The 18,521-nt window shown below is 42.2% G+C and overlaps 1 protein-coding gene across 2 annotated transcripts; it reads right to left on the bottom strand.

Annotated features, from left to right (window-relative positions):
- Positions 1-10,835: 10,835 nt before the first annotated feature.
- On the bottom strand, positions 10,836-18,298 carry vgll2a (vestigial-like family member 2a). 2 transcript variants are annotated; one of them, XM_062410783.1, is made up of 4 exons: positions 18,056-18,298; positions 16,322-16,568; positions 14,713-15,171; positions 10,836-13,705 (listed from the first exon to the last, which is right to left on the bottom strand). In XM_062410783.1, exons 1-4 carry the CDS (start codon positions 18,131-18,133, stop codon positions 13,662-13,664), a joined length of 828 nt encoding a protein of 275 aa, XP_062266767.1. In that variant the 5' UTR covers positions 18,134-18,298; the 3' UTR covers positions 10,836-13,661. The 2 variants fall into 2 exon arrangements, with proteins under 2 accessions (XP_062266767.1, XP_062266769.1); XM_062410785.1 differs by having other exon boundaries at positions 10,836-13,475.
- Positions 18,299-18,521: the final 223 nt, after the last annotated feature.

Raw genomic sequence — 18,521 nt, 5'->3', positions numbered from 1 at the left:
TGAGCTGGAGTGCGTCCCTGCCCCGGAGCCTCTCTCTGCAGATCCACTGTTTGCTTCAGGAGGGTCTTTGAACTCTGATTCAACGGGAGGGAGAATCCTTCAGAAACGGACCCTTCAGCTTAAATAACCTTTTTTAAGTAATATTTTGTACTTTGCGTCTCCTTGTCCTTTTTCTAAATAAGAGCAGATGGACGTTTTGAGAAATAATTAGTCTTTTTTTGTCCGTCAGTGAGGCTCCGGTGAATTTCCGGCTATAATAACCGTCCGATTGTTTCACCGGGAGACTAAGTGTTTTGGTTTTGCTCTGTGTTCTGGCGAGTTGAAGGTCGGCCTCCTCCATAAAGTGGGACCACAACAATACTTGAGGGAGAGGAGGCGAGCGAGAGGTGTAGGCTCCGAGCCGTCCAAGGTTCGCTGCTCAATCAATATCCCACCGTCAGACCTCAGTTTAGAAATGTCCCTTTCTCCCCCAAACGGGAAGAATGGCTGCTCTCTGCAGCTGCATCACTCAGGGTTTCATGTTGGCTCCTTTTTATTTGCTGAAAAGAATCATTCCTGTCGCTCACGATATTCAGTATCACAGCTGGACGTGTTATTCTGTGTTTAGTTATCATTTATTCCTTTTTATTTACTCGTATCTTCTGTGACTGATGTTTTAAAAGATGCAAAAACTTGTGATAGTAAAATGCAGAAGATTGAAGAAGCTCTTGCTCTGCGTCTTCTGTCCAGATCATCTGCAAGAGGCAGCTACAAAACATAATGTGTATAATAATGTGTTATTGGCAGAACATACAAATCTATTTATACAGGTTGAAAAATTGTATATAGCCTATAGCTGAGCTGAATCAAACCTATTTAGGAAAACCTTGAAATTAAAGCAAAAATCTGCTGATTAAAGCTGATAAATATCTTCTGAAATCACAATAAGACTTTACTAATAATCAATTAAAACAAAAAATAAAACGAAATTCAAATTTAAAGAGTCTCATCGCCAGAGCTGACAAAATATAACTGAACTTAAGGTTGTGATCAAGTTAAAACAAATTCTCACATTGAGAGTAAATATCTTTATAAATGTTTAATATGTATTTCTATAATGAAAATATGATGATATGAGTTAATAGACACAATTACAAGGTGGATGGAGTTTAATTTGTAACCTTAACATTTATAAATTGTATTATTTACGGCCTTCACAACTCGTTTTGTTTTAGCTGAAAAGTTATAAACGACTGATGCGTCGTGTGAAAGTCATAATTTCTGTGAATTGACAATAGTTTTTCTTTTTCTCCAAATGATTTGTTTGATTTATATGTCATTTATCTTCCTCCTTCTCTACGCTTCAGTTTGACGAGCTCAATCTGCCACATGAAATAAACCCAATAAAAGATTCTAAAATAATAATAAGAACAGGAACTTTCCTCTTCTCTCCCCAGAAACGTATCATGGTCATACTTTTGTATTTTATGGATCAGACAAACCTCCGTCCGTGCTCCTTCAGAACCTCGTCTCTTTGTGTGTCTTCAATCACAGCCCATTGGACAGAAGGTCCCGGCAGAGGGACACAGAGCGACGGCACAGTAGAGGTGACTGTCATAAACTCTGCAAAATATAATAAGAGGAAGAAAAAGCCATTGTTGCTTAAATTGAGTGAATTTTTCCTTTGATTAAAAAAACGCTTAAGCGACTTGGCCTTGACTGGAGCATTGTGCGGCTCTGTGCTTCTGAAGGATGTGTGATTAAACATCCTCCTCTCGAACTACACACCGGTGTGTTCTGCTTTGTGTACTCTGTTTTTTTTTTACAGCTGTTGCACCTTGGACGTGAGAAGTAGAAGGAAAACCTGCGCACGACCCACATCTGGTTCACGGCTCCTCAGCTTTGTCCACCGGTTAGAAGAAGTGGGACGAGTGGATTGAAAGGCTAATCATGTGAGCAGCATTGTGTGCGACTCTTGTGTGCGACGCTTGTGTGCGAGTGGCACCTCTTGACTGAGAATGGAAACATTTGGGGAACGAGAGCTTGTTGCAGAAACTTCTTTGTCCACGTTGGAGGTTGTTGGAGTTTCGGCCGTCAGAAGCTTCTTTAACATCTGGATAAATCTGTGATGACAGGAAGTGACATCATCTCCACGTCTGTGTGTCATGGTTTGGGTTAGAATAGGTATTTTGTTGAGTAGAATGGAGTTTTGACATCACAGTTTTAACTCTGAGGTCAAACTTTAAAAACAAAAACAGTGACTCCTCCTCCACCTGCTCCCTCTGTGGACTTCCTGTCACCTGACTTCCTCCCTCACCTCAGTCACATCTCCAGAATGTGTTTCTATTAATAGAAAATAAAAACAACAGAAATCACCCAATACCAAATCAAATTCAATATCTTAAGTTGTGAAAATATAATTTCTGTTATCTACCTTTCATTTGGACTTCACTGTTTTCTAAAAAGACGGTTCATGTGAAACATTTCCACTAACGGCCACTAGAGTTCGCCAAAGACATCACATTACTGCAGAAGGAAAAATAATAAGAAAAGTGATTAGAGTGAAATAAACAGTGGTGTATAAAGTACTTGAAAGCCATACTTGAGTAAAAGTACAGATATCTTATCTGGAAGTGACTCCGGTCAAAGTATAAGTCAACCGTCAGAGACTGACTTGAGTAAAAGTCTTAAAGTAGCTCATATTAAATCGACTTAAGTATCAAAAGTATCTGGTGTTGAAATGTACTCAAATATCAAAAGTAAAAGTACAAGTACAACAATTTAAAATGCAAAGTGCTTTTTATAGTAGGCCTACACAGACACAAAACAACCCCAAATTGTTCTCTTCAGGATTTATTTAAACTGAAATTATAACAACAATATACATATAATGTATATTATATGTATATTCCCCAGATGCTGAGGTTCAAATAGTAATGGACTAGTGCATCTGAACTTCAAGTGCCTCTTGTGTCTACCTAAGAACACTAATAGACCACAGTATAACCACTAAATGTCATTTAGATATTTACAAAGTGTAATTCTGTAAATATCACTAAACAATGGAGGTTTCATCAGTAGCAGGAATGATACACAATGCCCCTTATGATAACTCAACAAAGGGAAACAAGTTCTAGCACACGGAATAAGATAGTTTCTCTTTTGTTAACAGCCTGAACAGCACTAGTACAGAGAAGAAACAATGGAAATGTTTTACCTGTGACTTTCTGTTCTTAAATGATTCACACGTAGGTTCCACAGCTTCGGAATTTACTCGGACAAGCCTTTAGAAAATTCAATCCATATTCTGATATGTTCAGTGGAACGAGGCAGGACTTAGTGTGCAAGAACACAAACGTAGGGAGATAAGTGCATGTATGGAATTTTATTTACACAATCAGGTGTTTACGAAGGAAATGTTCAAAACCTAAATTGGCCACAAAACCGAGAGTGCTGACAGGCTGGTCAGTTCAGATACAACCAAAGATCCTGAGTACAAAGGGACTGCAAGGTTCTATCAGGTAGGCAGGCAGGTAAGACAGATACAGAAACAGACCGACAAAAAGGTCAGCCCAAAGGTCGGGCCTGTCGAAGGCCCAGCTTAAACGCCTCGAGTATATTCGGTTACTCCTCAAATGTGTTTGTCTTCTCCCGGAGATCCTTGACCTGCTCTGTTATACAAGCAGTAAGAATATATTTTTAACAATACCCTATTTGCACTTCTTTATATATACGAAGTAGAATGTACCGAAATTTGTGTTCAAATGTAGTGAGTAAAAGTAAAAAGTCATCAGGAAAAATCAATACTCAAGTAAAGTACAGATATGTGAAAAATCTACTTAAGTACAGTAACGAAGTATTTCTACTTCGCTACTTCCCACCACTGGAAATAAATTAAATATAACAACGTGCGTGGCTTAATCTACAGAGTAGATTTAATATTTGTAAACATTTCATTGAATGTGTTTTTGTTTTTTCCTTAGGAACTGGCTGTAATGCAGTAATAAAATATATTAAAAATATAAATTGAAGAAAAAAATCAATATGGATAATACTTTCTAAAAAAGAAAACACTTTTTAAATAAAATAAAATCCCCAAAATAACCTTTTCACACTTGAGCTGTCTCTCGTCTCTTCGTGGCCTCGTATCTTCTTGTTGTTTCAGCGGCAACACAATACACGATGAGGACAAACACATGAGCTGCACAAATATGCACATACGTACACACACATGCACACAACAGAGTCCAATGTGCTGAGCCCAGCTGTCTCCGTCTCTGCCATTACTGTAAGAGAATCCCCTCGGCCGGCGCTCTAACCCGCTCCATCAATCTCTGTGTGTTTGACAGAAACTATGTCCACCTGTTCTCCCACACACACACACACACACACACACACACACACACAGAACCTGCAGCCACTTCAGGCCTCAGGTCGGGACGGAGGCCGAGCGGTTGGTGCTCAGCGCTCGGACTCACGTGGTGAAAACAACTGTCGTAATGTCTCAAACTATAAAAGCATCAGCTGTGAAGTTTCAGGTTTTTATTTATTTGAATATGAGTTGAGGATGACGTGACCCTGCAGCACTGGTACTTAAACACATGAGTATCTAGTACTGATACTTCACATGTGTATTTACAGTTTAGAAAACTTTCAACTGCTACTATAAACTATTTTTACAAAAGTTGTTCGCGACATTTCTACTTCTTTGACCACTGATACGATCATGGTTACACTACCCTTAAACATGCTTGTGCAACACACAGAGACAACACACACACAACACACACACAGACACACACAGACTGTTGCAGTGTTTTCAGACAGGTGGAGTCAGGTTACCTCGACTCTCAGTTTGTTTTGTCACGGTAACGAGGAGCCACAGAAAGTTTCCACAAACCACAAAAGCTCCCGTATGTAACACTGTGTGTATTCATAATAATAATAACAATAATAATAATAATGTACATGACACTGTTTCCCTGTCACAGAGAAGTTGAGCTTGTGATCTGTAACAAACACTGGGCTGAGCTTGAAGTGGTGTTTCCTCAAAGCATGACCGTTAGATGAGTTAAGATAAGATACCAAAATACAAGATGAGCTAAGATCTGATCCAATAAGATATGATACGATAAGCGAAGATAAAATATACTATAACATATTACACGATCCTTTGAGATGGGACAGACTAACTGAAGCATTTATTCCACTTTTATCCTTTTACAAATTACTATTTTTCTTTTATCTGCAGCAGTTTTGCTTTTCTTCTTGTGCTTGAAACTCAAGTTGTTTTTTTAAATATTAAATCGAATATCCAGATTCATCAGACGTCTTTTATCATTTCTGAATTAAAGTCTGTCATATCCACAGCTGCAGTTTATTTAAAGACTAAACGTTTCAACTCCCGACTCAAACCTCCTCCGCTGTTTGAGGGATTTGTGGGATTTGAGCCTAAGATCCTCTGATCTTTAACCTTTAGGCGACGGCTGCCCTCCTATCAGTTCAAATCCCTTCTTTAAACCCCGTCTTTTATTCTCTCCTCCTCTTTTCACTGTGGCCATAGATCACCTGTCCGACCAGATTTGCTCGTCTTCACACCTCACCAATCACTCTTCATCCTCCTGTTGCCTCTCTCCTCCTATTCTCTACCTGCTTGGTCCCCAGATCCATTAAGGACACACACACACACACACACACACACATGCACACACACACACACACACACACACACTCACACACACAGCCTGAGGCCCGGCAGCGCTCACTAATGCTCGTGAGACTCAGGCAGGAAGTGGGCTGGTGGTGCAGGGGTTATGGAGCAGAGGGGGTTCAAGGTGGATCTGCTCTCAGGTTACCTGTCCAGGTAAGTCTGTGTTTGTTTAGCGTTACCTCCCAGTAGTCCGGAGGTGTGTGTGTGTGAGTATATGTGAGTGTGTGTGTGTGTGTGTGTGTGTATCTGTGTGTGTGTGTGACAGGCGCTGTTGACATTTAAAAGAGGTGATACTTAATCCGACTATTGTGGAAGACTGTGTAGATCCTCACACACACACTCACCCTCACATATACACACACACACTAACACACACACACACACACACACATTCCTCGGAGCAGCAGTGGACTCCACAGTTTGTCTTGGTGTATTCTGGTCGTGGCAGCACCCGGCGTCTGTCTTCTTAAAAATAAAATCACAGCAATTGATGGGATCCATCTCTCGGCCCAGATAAGACTCGTGCATGTGTCGCTGGCAGAGGTTCAGGCCGAGCTTTCACTGCCTCGGAGAAACTCACGGACAGCTGAGCGGGAGGAGAGCAGGGCGGCTGCTTTCATGTTCAGAGGAACTCACAGAGACGTTGTGTGTTTCTCTAGTGTCTGACGCTCAGTGAAGGAATCGAGAAAAGTTCCTGCAGACTTTCTGATTCCTGTGGGTTTGACCTGATGAACGTCTGAGGACCAAACAAAGCAGATGGTTCTCTCACAGTCAGAAGGTCTTTAAATGTTTAAACGTCTAAAGATGAAATTGCTTTGGATGAAATTGCTTTGGATTGATGGTTTCTTAGATTTGATCATTTCAAGTAGCAGTTATTGTATTTTCCTACTCCTCTTCAGATTCAGGAAAACCCCTCAGTCCCATCAAGACCCATCAAGTCCCATCAAATCCCATCAAGACCCATCAAGTCCCATCAAATCCCATCAAGACCCATCAAGTCCCATCAAGACCCCACAGAACCAGATCTCCACACGTTCGTCTGCATCCCTGATCTTCATCCTCGTCTCAGGTCAGGTTGGTTCCTGTAATATTTCTTCTTTTCTATCTCAGCTTCTGTCCGGCAGGAATCTAACATGAGCCTACAAGTGGTAAAGGATTTAAAAACAACACAACATGCAGTAAAATAAGTCACACAAAAATCATTTAGATCAGTTTCACACCTTGTTTTGTCTGAGGATTTCTCCACTTGTTAAGAACTATGAGACAAATTGTGATTTGTGAATATGGTCTGTACAAATACAAAAGTTGATAATAATAACAAAGACATGTAATGTAAATCCTTTATTTACATTATAAAACTGAAATGAAGCCAAAGTCCCAGTTTCCACTTGTCCTCACGTACGTCAGGAGGTAAACAGCCCTCAGTCAGAGGGTTCGAACCCCCGGCCGACAGCTTCTGGCCCCCGACAGAACCACAGCTGTGTTTCCACCCGACTCTGCACCTGCACATCTGGATCTCTGTGGGTTCTGACAAGTAGATCAGCTCTTTCAACGCGTTTCCCCCCCGAATGGAACCGGTCACTGGGTTCGTGGAGCGTTTGTGTTGTCGGACGTTTTGAGACTAAAACAAACTGAAAGGCAGAAAGTGAAAGTCACTGACGCTTGGTTCAGTTTAATGAGATTCCAGCATGTGAGCATTCAAACATCGGAACGACTCAAACTAATATCGTTGGATTTAAGCTGAGCGGCGTTGTTGAAATTTCTCTCTGGATTCCAGGTGATGTTTTTTATAAAAAGGCTCCAATTATTTCATATGGAAAAATCAATGAAACTCAAGAAAATCCCAGTATTGCTTTTGTGGCTTGGTTGAATTCCATCAGTCACACTGAGGTTTGTAATATGTGTCATTACTCTGAAAACGTCTGATTCCATTTTCCCTTCCCCTTCTCTATTCAATAAAATATTATTCAAAACATCCATAATCTTATATTTATTTCTTTATAGAATCCTGCTTTTGTTATCTATGAATAAAACTTATATGCTTTAACTAACTTTATCATAAAATTATAGTGGAAATGGTTAAAGAGTAAAAATGGAAAAAACTCTCATTTTACAAGTACCTTAACCTCGAAGTAGAAGTACCTGAGTCAAGTTCCACCTGAGCGCCCACGTTGTGACACGTGGACTGAACATCTCAGTGTTTGCATCTTTTCACCGAACATCTCACGTTTTCCTCCTCTCCTCCTTTTCCTCCTCTCTCCACCTCCATCGCTCCCTCCTCTCTTTCTTCTTTCCACGGGAGCTGTGGTAGAAATGTGGGGAATGCTGCAGAACACCGCGCTGGGATTCACTCCGCTTTGTTAAAGGGCTGTTCCGCTCCGTCTCTCCTGTAAACAGCCATCAAGGGAGGAGAAACCCGAGAGCCTCACTTAGCTGTGATCTGCCCCGACTGCAGAGATCATAGACGGAGGGATGGAGGGATGGAGGGAAGGAGGGATGGAGCCTGCTCGTCCTTCACCTTGAAAAGATGCTGAATAATTAACGTTGAGATGAAATGAATGTGAGGCGGTTGAGTAGCTGCATCGAGTAGAACGAGTTAAAACCACAAGTGGATTGAAAGTTTTACTTCTGCAGGATTTACAAACATTTTCATAAAGATTCAGAACTCAAGATTCGTCCTTCGACAATCAAAAGAAAGTTGAGTGGAGTTAAAGAGTAAAACTTTTTACAGTCCTCGAGATTTCACAGTGACACCAGATTAACTTTATGTATAAAATATCCTCTCTCACAGATTGGTTTAATTGATTTAATAATGTCTTCTCTCTGTAAATAACCATGTTTCATGTTCATTGGTGGATTTCTGAACCTTCAAACAAACTGGCCGGAGAAGTTTTGTCATCGTTGTAATTTGACGTTTGTTGAGTTGACTCTCGGCCTCGGGGGGGGGGGGGGGACTCGGACACGTCTGAACACGTCGAGCAGAGGAGACGAGTTGGGGGGGGGGGGGGGGGGGCAACAGCTTCTGAAAACACGTCCCATGAAGGAGGAGAAACTGACTCACGTAGTAAATGTGGCGTAAAAACCAAAACAACGAGCTGAAAGGAGCTAGAACCGTCCGAGCTGCAGGGTCAGTGATTATCGTCAGTTTCACATGTCACCTAGTGATGGATGGATTTGAATACTGCACCGAAGCTGGAGTCAGGTGTCATGTTTATTAGCAAGATTCCTACAAACTAATATGATGTAGCTCATGTTGTCAAACAGCTCGTCCATCAGATCCTGATTCCCTCGGAGGTGTCGGCAGCTTGAAGTGAGAGTTTAACAATATCGAACGTATCACAGACAGACAGACAGACAGACAGACAGACAGACAGACAGACAGACAGACAGACAGACAGACAGACAGACAGATGTTGCTTTGGGAGTTTCGTGAATATTTGGAACCCATCAGGTCGTCAGGTAATCGACAGATAAAGGCTTTGAACTGGAAATTAGATTAATGATGAATATGATAAATGAAAGTCCAATCACACAACGTTAAAGAAAGAGATGAATGATTCTTACATCCTCCTGTTTGTCCAGATCCATGTCAAATGTATTGACTTCTTTTCTTGCCTCTTTCCACAAAGTTTCTATTAAATCTGTTTAGTTGTTTTTGTGTAATCCTGCCGATAAACAAACAAACAAACAAACAAACAAACATCTCCATCATTGTTCAAGACTTTACACCATTTCCCCACGGGTTAAAAAACACACTCTATGATTTGGCTTCTTCCTGCAACAGGACTGAGCTCAATCAGTTTTCACTCCCGGGTCAAATGCCTCTAAACACAGGTTTATTATCGGCTCTGATCGGAAGTGATGGAAACATGAAACCCGGCTGAGGAGAGCGACTCGGTGTCCGGCACATGGCCTGGAAAATCAAACTCTAGAAAGGAGTCAATCATCTTTTCTTTAGCGTGTTTACCTGCATTTTAAAAGAACATTCATCTGTTCATTTGGTGTAAAAGAGGTAAATCAGTTGATCGTAGGATGTAAAAGTAAAAACGTTAAAAGACCTGTGATTCAGCCGTGTGATCCAGTAGCAACAGTCTGAACAGTATTAAGGTTCTAACAGCTTTAACAGTATGAACAGTTTTATTATTAATTGAATGGAATAAATCAATGCCCCCCCCCCTCCCCCTCCTCTTCTGCGTTTTCCAATTAAAGAGCAGCTCTCGTCCTTAACCTGAGTCCCTGTGTGTTTCAGACAATTAGCGGCCGCTCCACACTCTCCCATTCTGCCGCACACAACTGAATTAACTCTCGAGTCTTTGTGAAGAGACGCATTTCATGTCCGTCCTCCTCCTCGGCCTGAAAGAGGGAGACGGACAGCAGCACCTCTCCACCCTCCCTTTGTCCGTCAGCACCCCCGTCAGAAGCTGATCTGAATCTACAGCTGTCTGAGCTGAGACCAATTCACACGTGTCACGCAGCCTCTGAGAAACGGAACATGTGGCAGGAATCGACAAGTCCTTTGTTGGACAGCGTCCGTCTGTGTGTCAGCGGGAGACGATGAGAACAGGTTCCCAGTGTTTCAGGTTGGGTTCCAGTCCCCTGACGAGAGGGAGCTCGTCCGGTGAGAGGACGTCCACAGACAACAGGAAGTTAAAACAGCTTTAGTCTCTAATCCTGCTGATGCTGAATCAATCACATACATCAACTTCTGTTTGGGGCCTTGAAACTTATATAGTTTAATAACATGATCAACAATAACTTGAGTGAAGCATTCAACAGAAATGTATGAAAGTGTTGCTTTTGGTTCGGTTTTAAAAGCCTGACTGTAGAGATAAAAAATAAAACACTTATATAGAGACACAGCTGAAGTTGCCTTTAGTAGTTAGTTATGATAACATTTACAGAAATGGAATAAGACATCTAGGGAATCGCAAATATATTTATCAGTCATTATATTGAAGTGTTTTACTCCATAATGTCAGTAACTGCACTCGACTGGTAACCAGTAACTAGAGCCTGACCCATTAATCTGACCTATTATCTTCAAACACTGATATGAAAACTTTTACTTTAGACTAATCGACACTGCAAGAATTAATTTGAATGTAAAAACAAGTTCACTGTCTCAAGTCAAGCTCTGGATACTTGCTTGTGTTTGTGTTTTCTTTTATTTAAACTTATTTACAACAACGTTTATTGTCAAACTGTGAAATATCAAACCTCAGTTACATTTCCACATTTAGGAATAATATCTGATTTATCCCTAATATTAGCATCAGTCCCCAAAAGTCCAGATCAGACGCTACGAGCTGGAGAAGCTGTTTAAAGACGTTTTGTTTGTGAGTTTCCTGTCAAATAAACAAATGATCAAACCTGAGTGTGAAACGGGAGCGAGGCATCACCACATCCAAACAGAGCTTTATTTACTCAGCAGGGAACCTGGGCTGTGAACTTCTGACATTTCATAGATGCACATTTGATTCTTTTTATGAATCTTTGCTCTCAGAGTGAAGAGGCTGAGCCGCCGAGTCTCCTCCACAGCTTCAGGCTTTTACAGCAAAACACAGGAAAGAAGTTTACACCGGAGCCAGAGGGACAGAAACAAAACTTCAGTATTCAAATATCCACAGAGAACACTGCTGAATGCTGGGACGGCAGATTTACAGAACCTACACAAAACAGACACACACACACTTGAATGAATGCTTTACTACACTTATAAGGACATTGGCTGTATTGATTTCCTGCTGTTTAAACCCAAACGTATTATTATTATTGTATAATTATTGTGTATTGACACATGTTCATATTATGAAAAATTACTCAACCAATTCCCAGGACGCTTGATGCGTTAGGGGTCGGGGAACTTTGATGTGGATCCAGGAATCTATTTTCAATATTTCGAGATCAGACATTTTCCAACATTTTCATTCATTTCTCAGAGAATAATTCATGGATCTTAATGAGAATAATATTTAACGGACAAATATGAGTGAGTGAAATTTCTCTTGTGTGTTTTTGAGCGACAGCGGATGTTAAAGAGCCGAATCTGACTGAAACATTATCATCTTGAATATTAATATTAATCTGAACCTTAATTCAAATCTTAAAAATAAAAACAATAAAACGAATCTGGTCCTTGTATAGTATAGAAATAGACACATGCCTGCGTATACATACACATTACTGTTTGACAGGTGTGCGTGTATGTGTGTGTGTGTGTGTGTGTGTGTGTGTGTGTGTGTGTGTGTGCGTGTGTGTGTGTGTCCTCTGCTCCCTTCACTTATATCACACCAGTTGTCCCAGTGGAGCAGGATCCACCTCGCTCTCTAAATGTTCCCTTTATTAAGTTCATAGGCCTGGCTTGAACACTGCAGTGTGTGTGTGTGTGTGTGTGTGTGTGTGTGTGTGTGTGTGTGTGTGTGTGTGTGTGTGTGTGTGTGTATGTGTGTTTGTGTTGAGGAGCAGTTGTCGTTGACAGCTGCAGGGGAGCAGGCGAGAAAGAGTCAAGTGGCTTCAAATAGACAGAGGGACCCCTCCCCTCTCTCTCTCTCTTTCTCTCTCTCTCTCTCTCTCTCTCTCTCTCTCTCGTTGGTGTGAGTTTTATGTTTCTTTGTGTTGACACATTTTTTAAATATCTGCCTTCACCATGAAATGTCTCATAAGTGTCCAGAACAAAGAGGGTCACACAGTCCGGACCCTGAGATGTGGTGGTTGTGGTGGGAGTTGTGTTGGATGTGGTGGTTGTGGTGGTTGTGGTGGAAGTTGTGTTGGAAGTTGTGTTGGATGTGGTTATGTGTGAATCCATCCTCTTATCAGCGGCAGGTTAAAGGCTCCGTTCACTCAGTTCGACCCATTTTACCAGAAACTCATGAAGCTCAACATGGACGCCCTTTAAATGGTCCTTTTTCATCTGGATACAAAAAGGGTCCAAATCGACCAATCGTGAGTCCTCTTATTGACGTGTAGAGAATTTGAACGGGCCATAAGGAAAGTGTCGGGCCCTCGGTGAAGCTGTAAGTGCTGCGCTAGTGCGTGTACTTGTTGGGTTTTTTGGTTTTCAGCAAGATTAGTCAAAAAGTGGTGAGGACCTTAATAAAAACCTGCTCTTGTGGGTTAAAACGTGGTTTTGTGAGATGACTGTTGGGCCTGGCCGGAGGGTTGAGCTCTAACGAGTGACACACTATTGTTTTTTTTAATCTTTTAAAGCAGCTTCAGCTCAACCAGCTCCATTTGTGCGTTTCATCGAGAGGCAACCGTACGTACAAGGACCTTTTTCACAACTTTCAACATGGTGTGGCATCGACAGCTGAAATACGAGGTAAAAACCTTCTGGACGTAATTTGAAAACCTGTTTGACTTCTGACAAAATGACGGGGGGGGGGGGGGGGGCGGTATCTGCGTTGACATCGAACAGAAACCCTGTGAAAACCTTCAGCGTCTGCGTGGCCTCCTCAAACCCGACGTGGCCCTTTTTTCCTGCAGCCATAACACACTCCCAGTGTCTGCGGCCCAGTTGCCCCAGTGAGGCAAGTCCTGCCAAGTCCTCCGAGCGCTCGTCTTTGGAGTTGGACGACACATGTGTCTCTGTCCGTCTGTCCCAAGACCTTTTTTTTCCCACTTCTAGGAATGTTGTCTCTGCCTGTTTGCAGGAGCACAAAGAAACTCGTCTTTGTCCACGTCCGTCAAATAAAGATCGGATGCACTCGCTCCTCTTCAGTTTGTTTAGTTTTGTATCCACGGTGTCGGCGCTCAGCTCAGCAGGGCCACAGTCCGCCGAGACACCGAGCTGCAAGGAGACCAGAAGCCGTTACAGCATAGAAACGTGCCGTCACTTTCTCTCGTCAGTCATCAGCAGAGCAACAGAGGAGGAGAGCAGGACTGGAGGGGGGGGGGCTACAGCTGAAGGAGGGGAGGAGGGTGGGAGTGCAGGGGGGGGTGGGGGAGTGAAGAGCAGGCAGGGAATCATCAGTCTCTAAAACCAATACAAGTCCTTGCTCTTATCCTGCCCCTGTAGACCTGAGGGAGAAGGAAAGGAAGGAGGAAGAGAAGAAGAGGAGGAGATGGAGGAAGAGGAAGAGGAGGAGGAGGAGGCAAGAATAGGAAGATTAGCGAGAGGAGCACAAACGTCGTGGTGACAAAAGCAGGAGGAAACGCTCAAGGCGGTGGAGATGAAACCAGAGAGAAGCCAGTTGACAGCCGGTGTTAAGGTGCTGATTGATTGACAGGCAGGTTGTTGGTTCAAACCACTTGTGGTGAGTTGATCTGAGGCAGAGACGTTTATCTTTTATTCAATTCTGACCCTTTAACGCTGAAGCTGAAGTTCTCACACACAAACTAAACTTAATCTGATGCTTTAAGTTTCTCACTCCGGTCAAACACTACAACATGTTTTCATTAGTTTTAGACGATCGGCGGCGAATTCAACTTCAAAATAAGAGTTTCAGTTCGTCAACATGGAGAAGATCCATCGGAAACAAACATTTACCAAAACTAGCGTTGATCCTTTTTGGTTTTGGTTATAAACTACGTCTGTTTGTTGGTTTGCAGGATTTACATATAAAAGCTCTGCAGCTGAATCGATGAAGTCTGATTGTCTACGTGGACGGTAAAAACTTTATGGAGCAAAACACCATGTTAGAGAACTGATGTGTTTTTTGTTGTTTCTAATATTTCCCTCAGGTTTTTTAAAGACAGCTCTCAGTATTTAAATTGTGGATCAGCTCTGAGGCCCAATGAAGAGTAAATCTACTGCAGTACTACGACTAAGTATTAAATATGTGTGTTTTAACTTTTGAGTTTATTCCTGATTGGCTCTCAGTTCAAACAATTTAAAATGAATCGGCTAAACTCTGTGGTGTTTGATTCGAGGTGAACACTTTGAATGATGACATCTTTAAATGTGATTTATTATTTTTTTTTATTGTCCTTGACTCTGTACATCTGTGGGCGTGTCCGTCTTGAATCAAAGAATCTGTGATCTTAGTCTTTAGAAACAAAATGGTGACCAGAGAAATGGACGATACCTGTGTCCATGTTGAGTCCGATTTCTGCTCCGGCTCCGGTGAAGGCGCCGCTCCAGGTCGAGCCCGCCCCCGACTCGCCCTTCCCCCCGAGGTCGCAGGGCGAGGCGTTGGGCCCGGACACCGAGCTGCCGGGCGTCAGCCGGTGGTGCGGCCTCACCGACGGCACCAGCAGCGAGCCGTACCGCGGGTCGAACGCCGCGCCGTACATCTCGTGACGTGGGTACGCCGAGCCCTGGGTGCTTATAGCGCCCCCTAGCGAGTACGGGTGGTGGTGGTGATGGTGGTGGTGGGACGGGTGCCAGGCTTCGGGGCTGGGCTGGTGGAGGTGGCTGTGCAGGGAGGCGGAGGCGTACGGGTCCCCGGGGAAGGAGAGCTCTGTGTGGGGAGCGGAGAGGGACGGCTGGTACGAGCTGTTCCAGAAAGACGGGGGGAAACTTCGCTGGCTCATCGGGAACGAATCTGACGAAACACAAATCAAACGCACCTTCAATCTCCAGAGTAAGTTTGTTTACTCGCCCTAAATAGTAACTATTACTTTAAGTAACTTATTGCAGCACAATGAAGTTTAAAAGAGGAAGTTAAAGGTTTGACAGGAACATCTAAATTCTAAATGTCTTATTTTCTCTATTTGTGCAAAACTAATTCAAATGAACCTGAAAACATTCAGATTATAAAAACACTTGATTGAGTCACTTTATGAAAGAAAATGAAAAAGTAAATTGGAGGTTGAATAGATATGAAAAATACTCAAAACAATGCTGAGGACGTGTTTTAGAAGCTGAAGGAGGATGACGTGCACAGGGACACTTGATAGACTCAAGAATTTGCTTCTTTTTAACTCCACATTAACTCTCATGTAAGAAATTATTAACTAAAAACCTTGTGAACCACTTGACAATGTCCCATAGTTAAAAAGTCCTAGTTTACACAAGGGGGGTGGAGTTTAAAACACTTTAAACTGATAATCTGAGGGATTCTTATTATATTTATATATTAATTGTACTTTCGAAATATTACAGTCTCAACATGTTCATTATAATTTATATTTATAATTTGTTTGCGTTTTTTTCATTTGACTCAAAAATACAAAAAATCAAGGTTCCTGGAAAAACTGAATGAAACTTAATACACTTCTGCTCTTTTCTCTTTTAGTGCTCACTCAATAAATTAAAATCAGACAGTCACAGTTCTGCATCATACCAGCTGATAAATAGATATTAATAATGTTTGCACCAATGTAATGTGACCTTCATTATTCATCAATTTGAATTAAGACGTTAAACAACCAGATCTTGAGATTCTCAAATCCTGGTTTTGACTGAATTCTGGAAATTAATCCATCGTCAGTCGTTGCAGTTTAAGAAATTCTAATTTTTTTAAAGTCTTTATCTTTGCATGAGATTCTTTTAGAGACAAAGTTACTGAATCTAGGGAAATTATGTTTGTGTATGAAAATCTATTAAATCTAAAAACTATTAAAGCCACAAACACCAGACATAAATGCGTGGAAGCACATGATTTGTTTCTCCGGCAGTTCCACACATGTACGTAGAAAACACACACACACACACACACACACACACACACACACACACACACACACACACACCTCTTACGGTCTTGTGGCTGCTGGAGGCAGGGTACGCGGTCGCCTGGCTGAGTGCTCGGCTGAAGTGCTCGTCCACCACCGCGCTGATGTCGCCCTGGAAGTACGTGAAGAGGACGCAGCGGGAGCTCAGGTACTCGGCCCCCGGCGGCAGCTCCTTGTCCTCCTCCTTGATGGCCGGGGGCCCCAGGGGGCCGAGCCGGCTGCTGCTGTCCTGGGGGTCTTGCATTTTGGAATACAAGGCCAGCTTCTGGGGATGGGGGGGGAGGACACACAGATTTATAATGTTCAGACGCACAACTTCAGAAACTAAATCCAATCTATAAATGATCAGTTTCAGGTGTTTGAACACATATTTATATTTGGCGTTTGACCTTTGAACCTCAGGACTCACTGGGATTTACTGCTAAAGACACAACACGTGTTTTGAATGCAAAATTACACAAGTGTGATGTATTAACACAAAGGTGTGTGTATTTATAATATTATGTTATATTGATGAGAGACTACTACATCTAATACTTCAACCTCCTTGTTAATTTATCACTGTGTCACACACACACATGTAAACTAACAAGTGAAGCCATTTTCAAGAATAATAACCTGACAACAGTCGCACACACGAGGGAAAAACACACAACTAAATTGGTTTTAATTACTGATAAAATCAAGGTTGTGTTTAAACTCTACGTGTGATTACTTTGAGACGTTAAGACTTTAAATAAATATATTATGTCTATAAAACAAATGCATGAAACAAGCCACACAGATGTAGAACTGATAGATAGTGAGGCCGCTGGTTGTAGAGCTGCAGTGCAGCGAGTGGACGGATCCTCCGGCTGTTCAGGTGACAAAGTGAGATGTGGCACTATGTGAAAAATGCCTGCATGTTGACTGAGAGGCTTTAACAGAGAGAAAAGGCTCTTTAACAGGTCGGAAAAGGCCTCACACACACAAACCTGCAGCCACTGACACACACAGAGAGACACACACAAGGTCTGCTCACACACTGACACATTACACTGGGAAATCAGAAGGTCTTAATATTTGGCAGCTATATTAGTATATTTATACTGGGATTGAGATGCGATCAAATTAAAATTAAAAAATACAGGTTGAGTTCAACATTGTATAATTAAAGAAGGAAATTAAACTTTAGCAGGATTAATAATTGTTGTTGGACTAATTATTAATTCAGAGATTATGTATTTAATCAGATTTTACATAAACTATGATGGTTTTCCTGATAAGTAATAAACATTTATTATTTGCTTTTCTGAAATCCACTCATAGATTTGAGAAACAAACATTTCTTTGTCCACTGAAGCTGAAATTAGTTCAGTATTTATACAAAGCCCAAAATAAAGTTGTTCGTGTTCGTGATAAAATCTTTACGCAGTGACAAGTAGGGGGGAGGGGGGGGGGGGGTTCTTCTCTGCTAGCTGCGCACACACACTCCATGAATTAAAAATGTTTAAGGTTTGTAAGTGCAGATCAACTTTATACTTTTCGGGACAAACAGATGGCAAAGTTGCTTTAAAGCCTGAAGGGTTTAAACAAATTAAAATAAATGATCCACAGCTTCAAAAACCGCTGCGTACTCCTCCTCGTGCAGATTACGCATCAGATCTAAATTACCATTATTTAACAACCTAAATCTTAAAGTCTCCTTCTCACTGAACCCGATATAAAGTCTCCGTACACGGGCTGGTTTAAAACCCGGTGGAGGATCCTTACCTGGTGGTGATAGGGGCTGTAGGAGCTGAAGTAAGGCTGAGGTCCAAACACTTGGTACATCACATCCAAGCAGCTCATGGCGAAGAAATCACGGAGAAGAACCAAGCTTCATTGAGAGAGCGGGTCAGCTCGGACTGAGAGGAAGCGCTAATCCGGGCGGAGGAGGACACACGCACTCACACGGACACACACTGACACACACACACGGACTTGGAGAGACTGTCTGTGCTGTGCCGCGCTGCGCTCTTTACGCACTGGACTGAGGCCGTGCGCAACGGAGGGATCCCCTCCAGCCTCCTCCTCCTCCTCCTCCCCCCCCCCCTCACTCCCCTTGTTACTGCCACACCCCAGCCAATCACAGGCCGAGCTCAACCTCTGCCTTAATGGACAAATTCAAATATCTGCAAACATCAGAAGCCAAATTTCTTCTGTATCCTGTTTTTAATTGGATGACCCACAAGTTTAA

This window comes from Platichthys flesus, chromosome 18 (genome assembly GCF_949316205.1).
Source record: "Platichthys flesus chromosome 18, fPlaFle2.1, whole genome shotgun sequence".
NCBI lineage: Eukaryota > Metazoa > Chordata > Actinopteri > Pleuronectiformes > Pleuronectidae > Platichthys > Platichthys flesus.
Note: the sequence above shows the minus strand (reverse complement) of the source record. Positions and strands in the feature narration are given on the sequence as shown.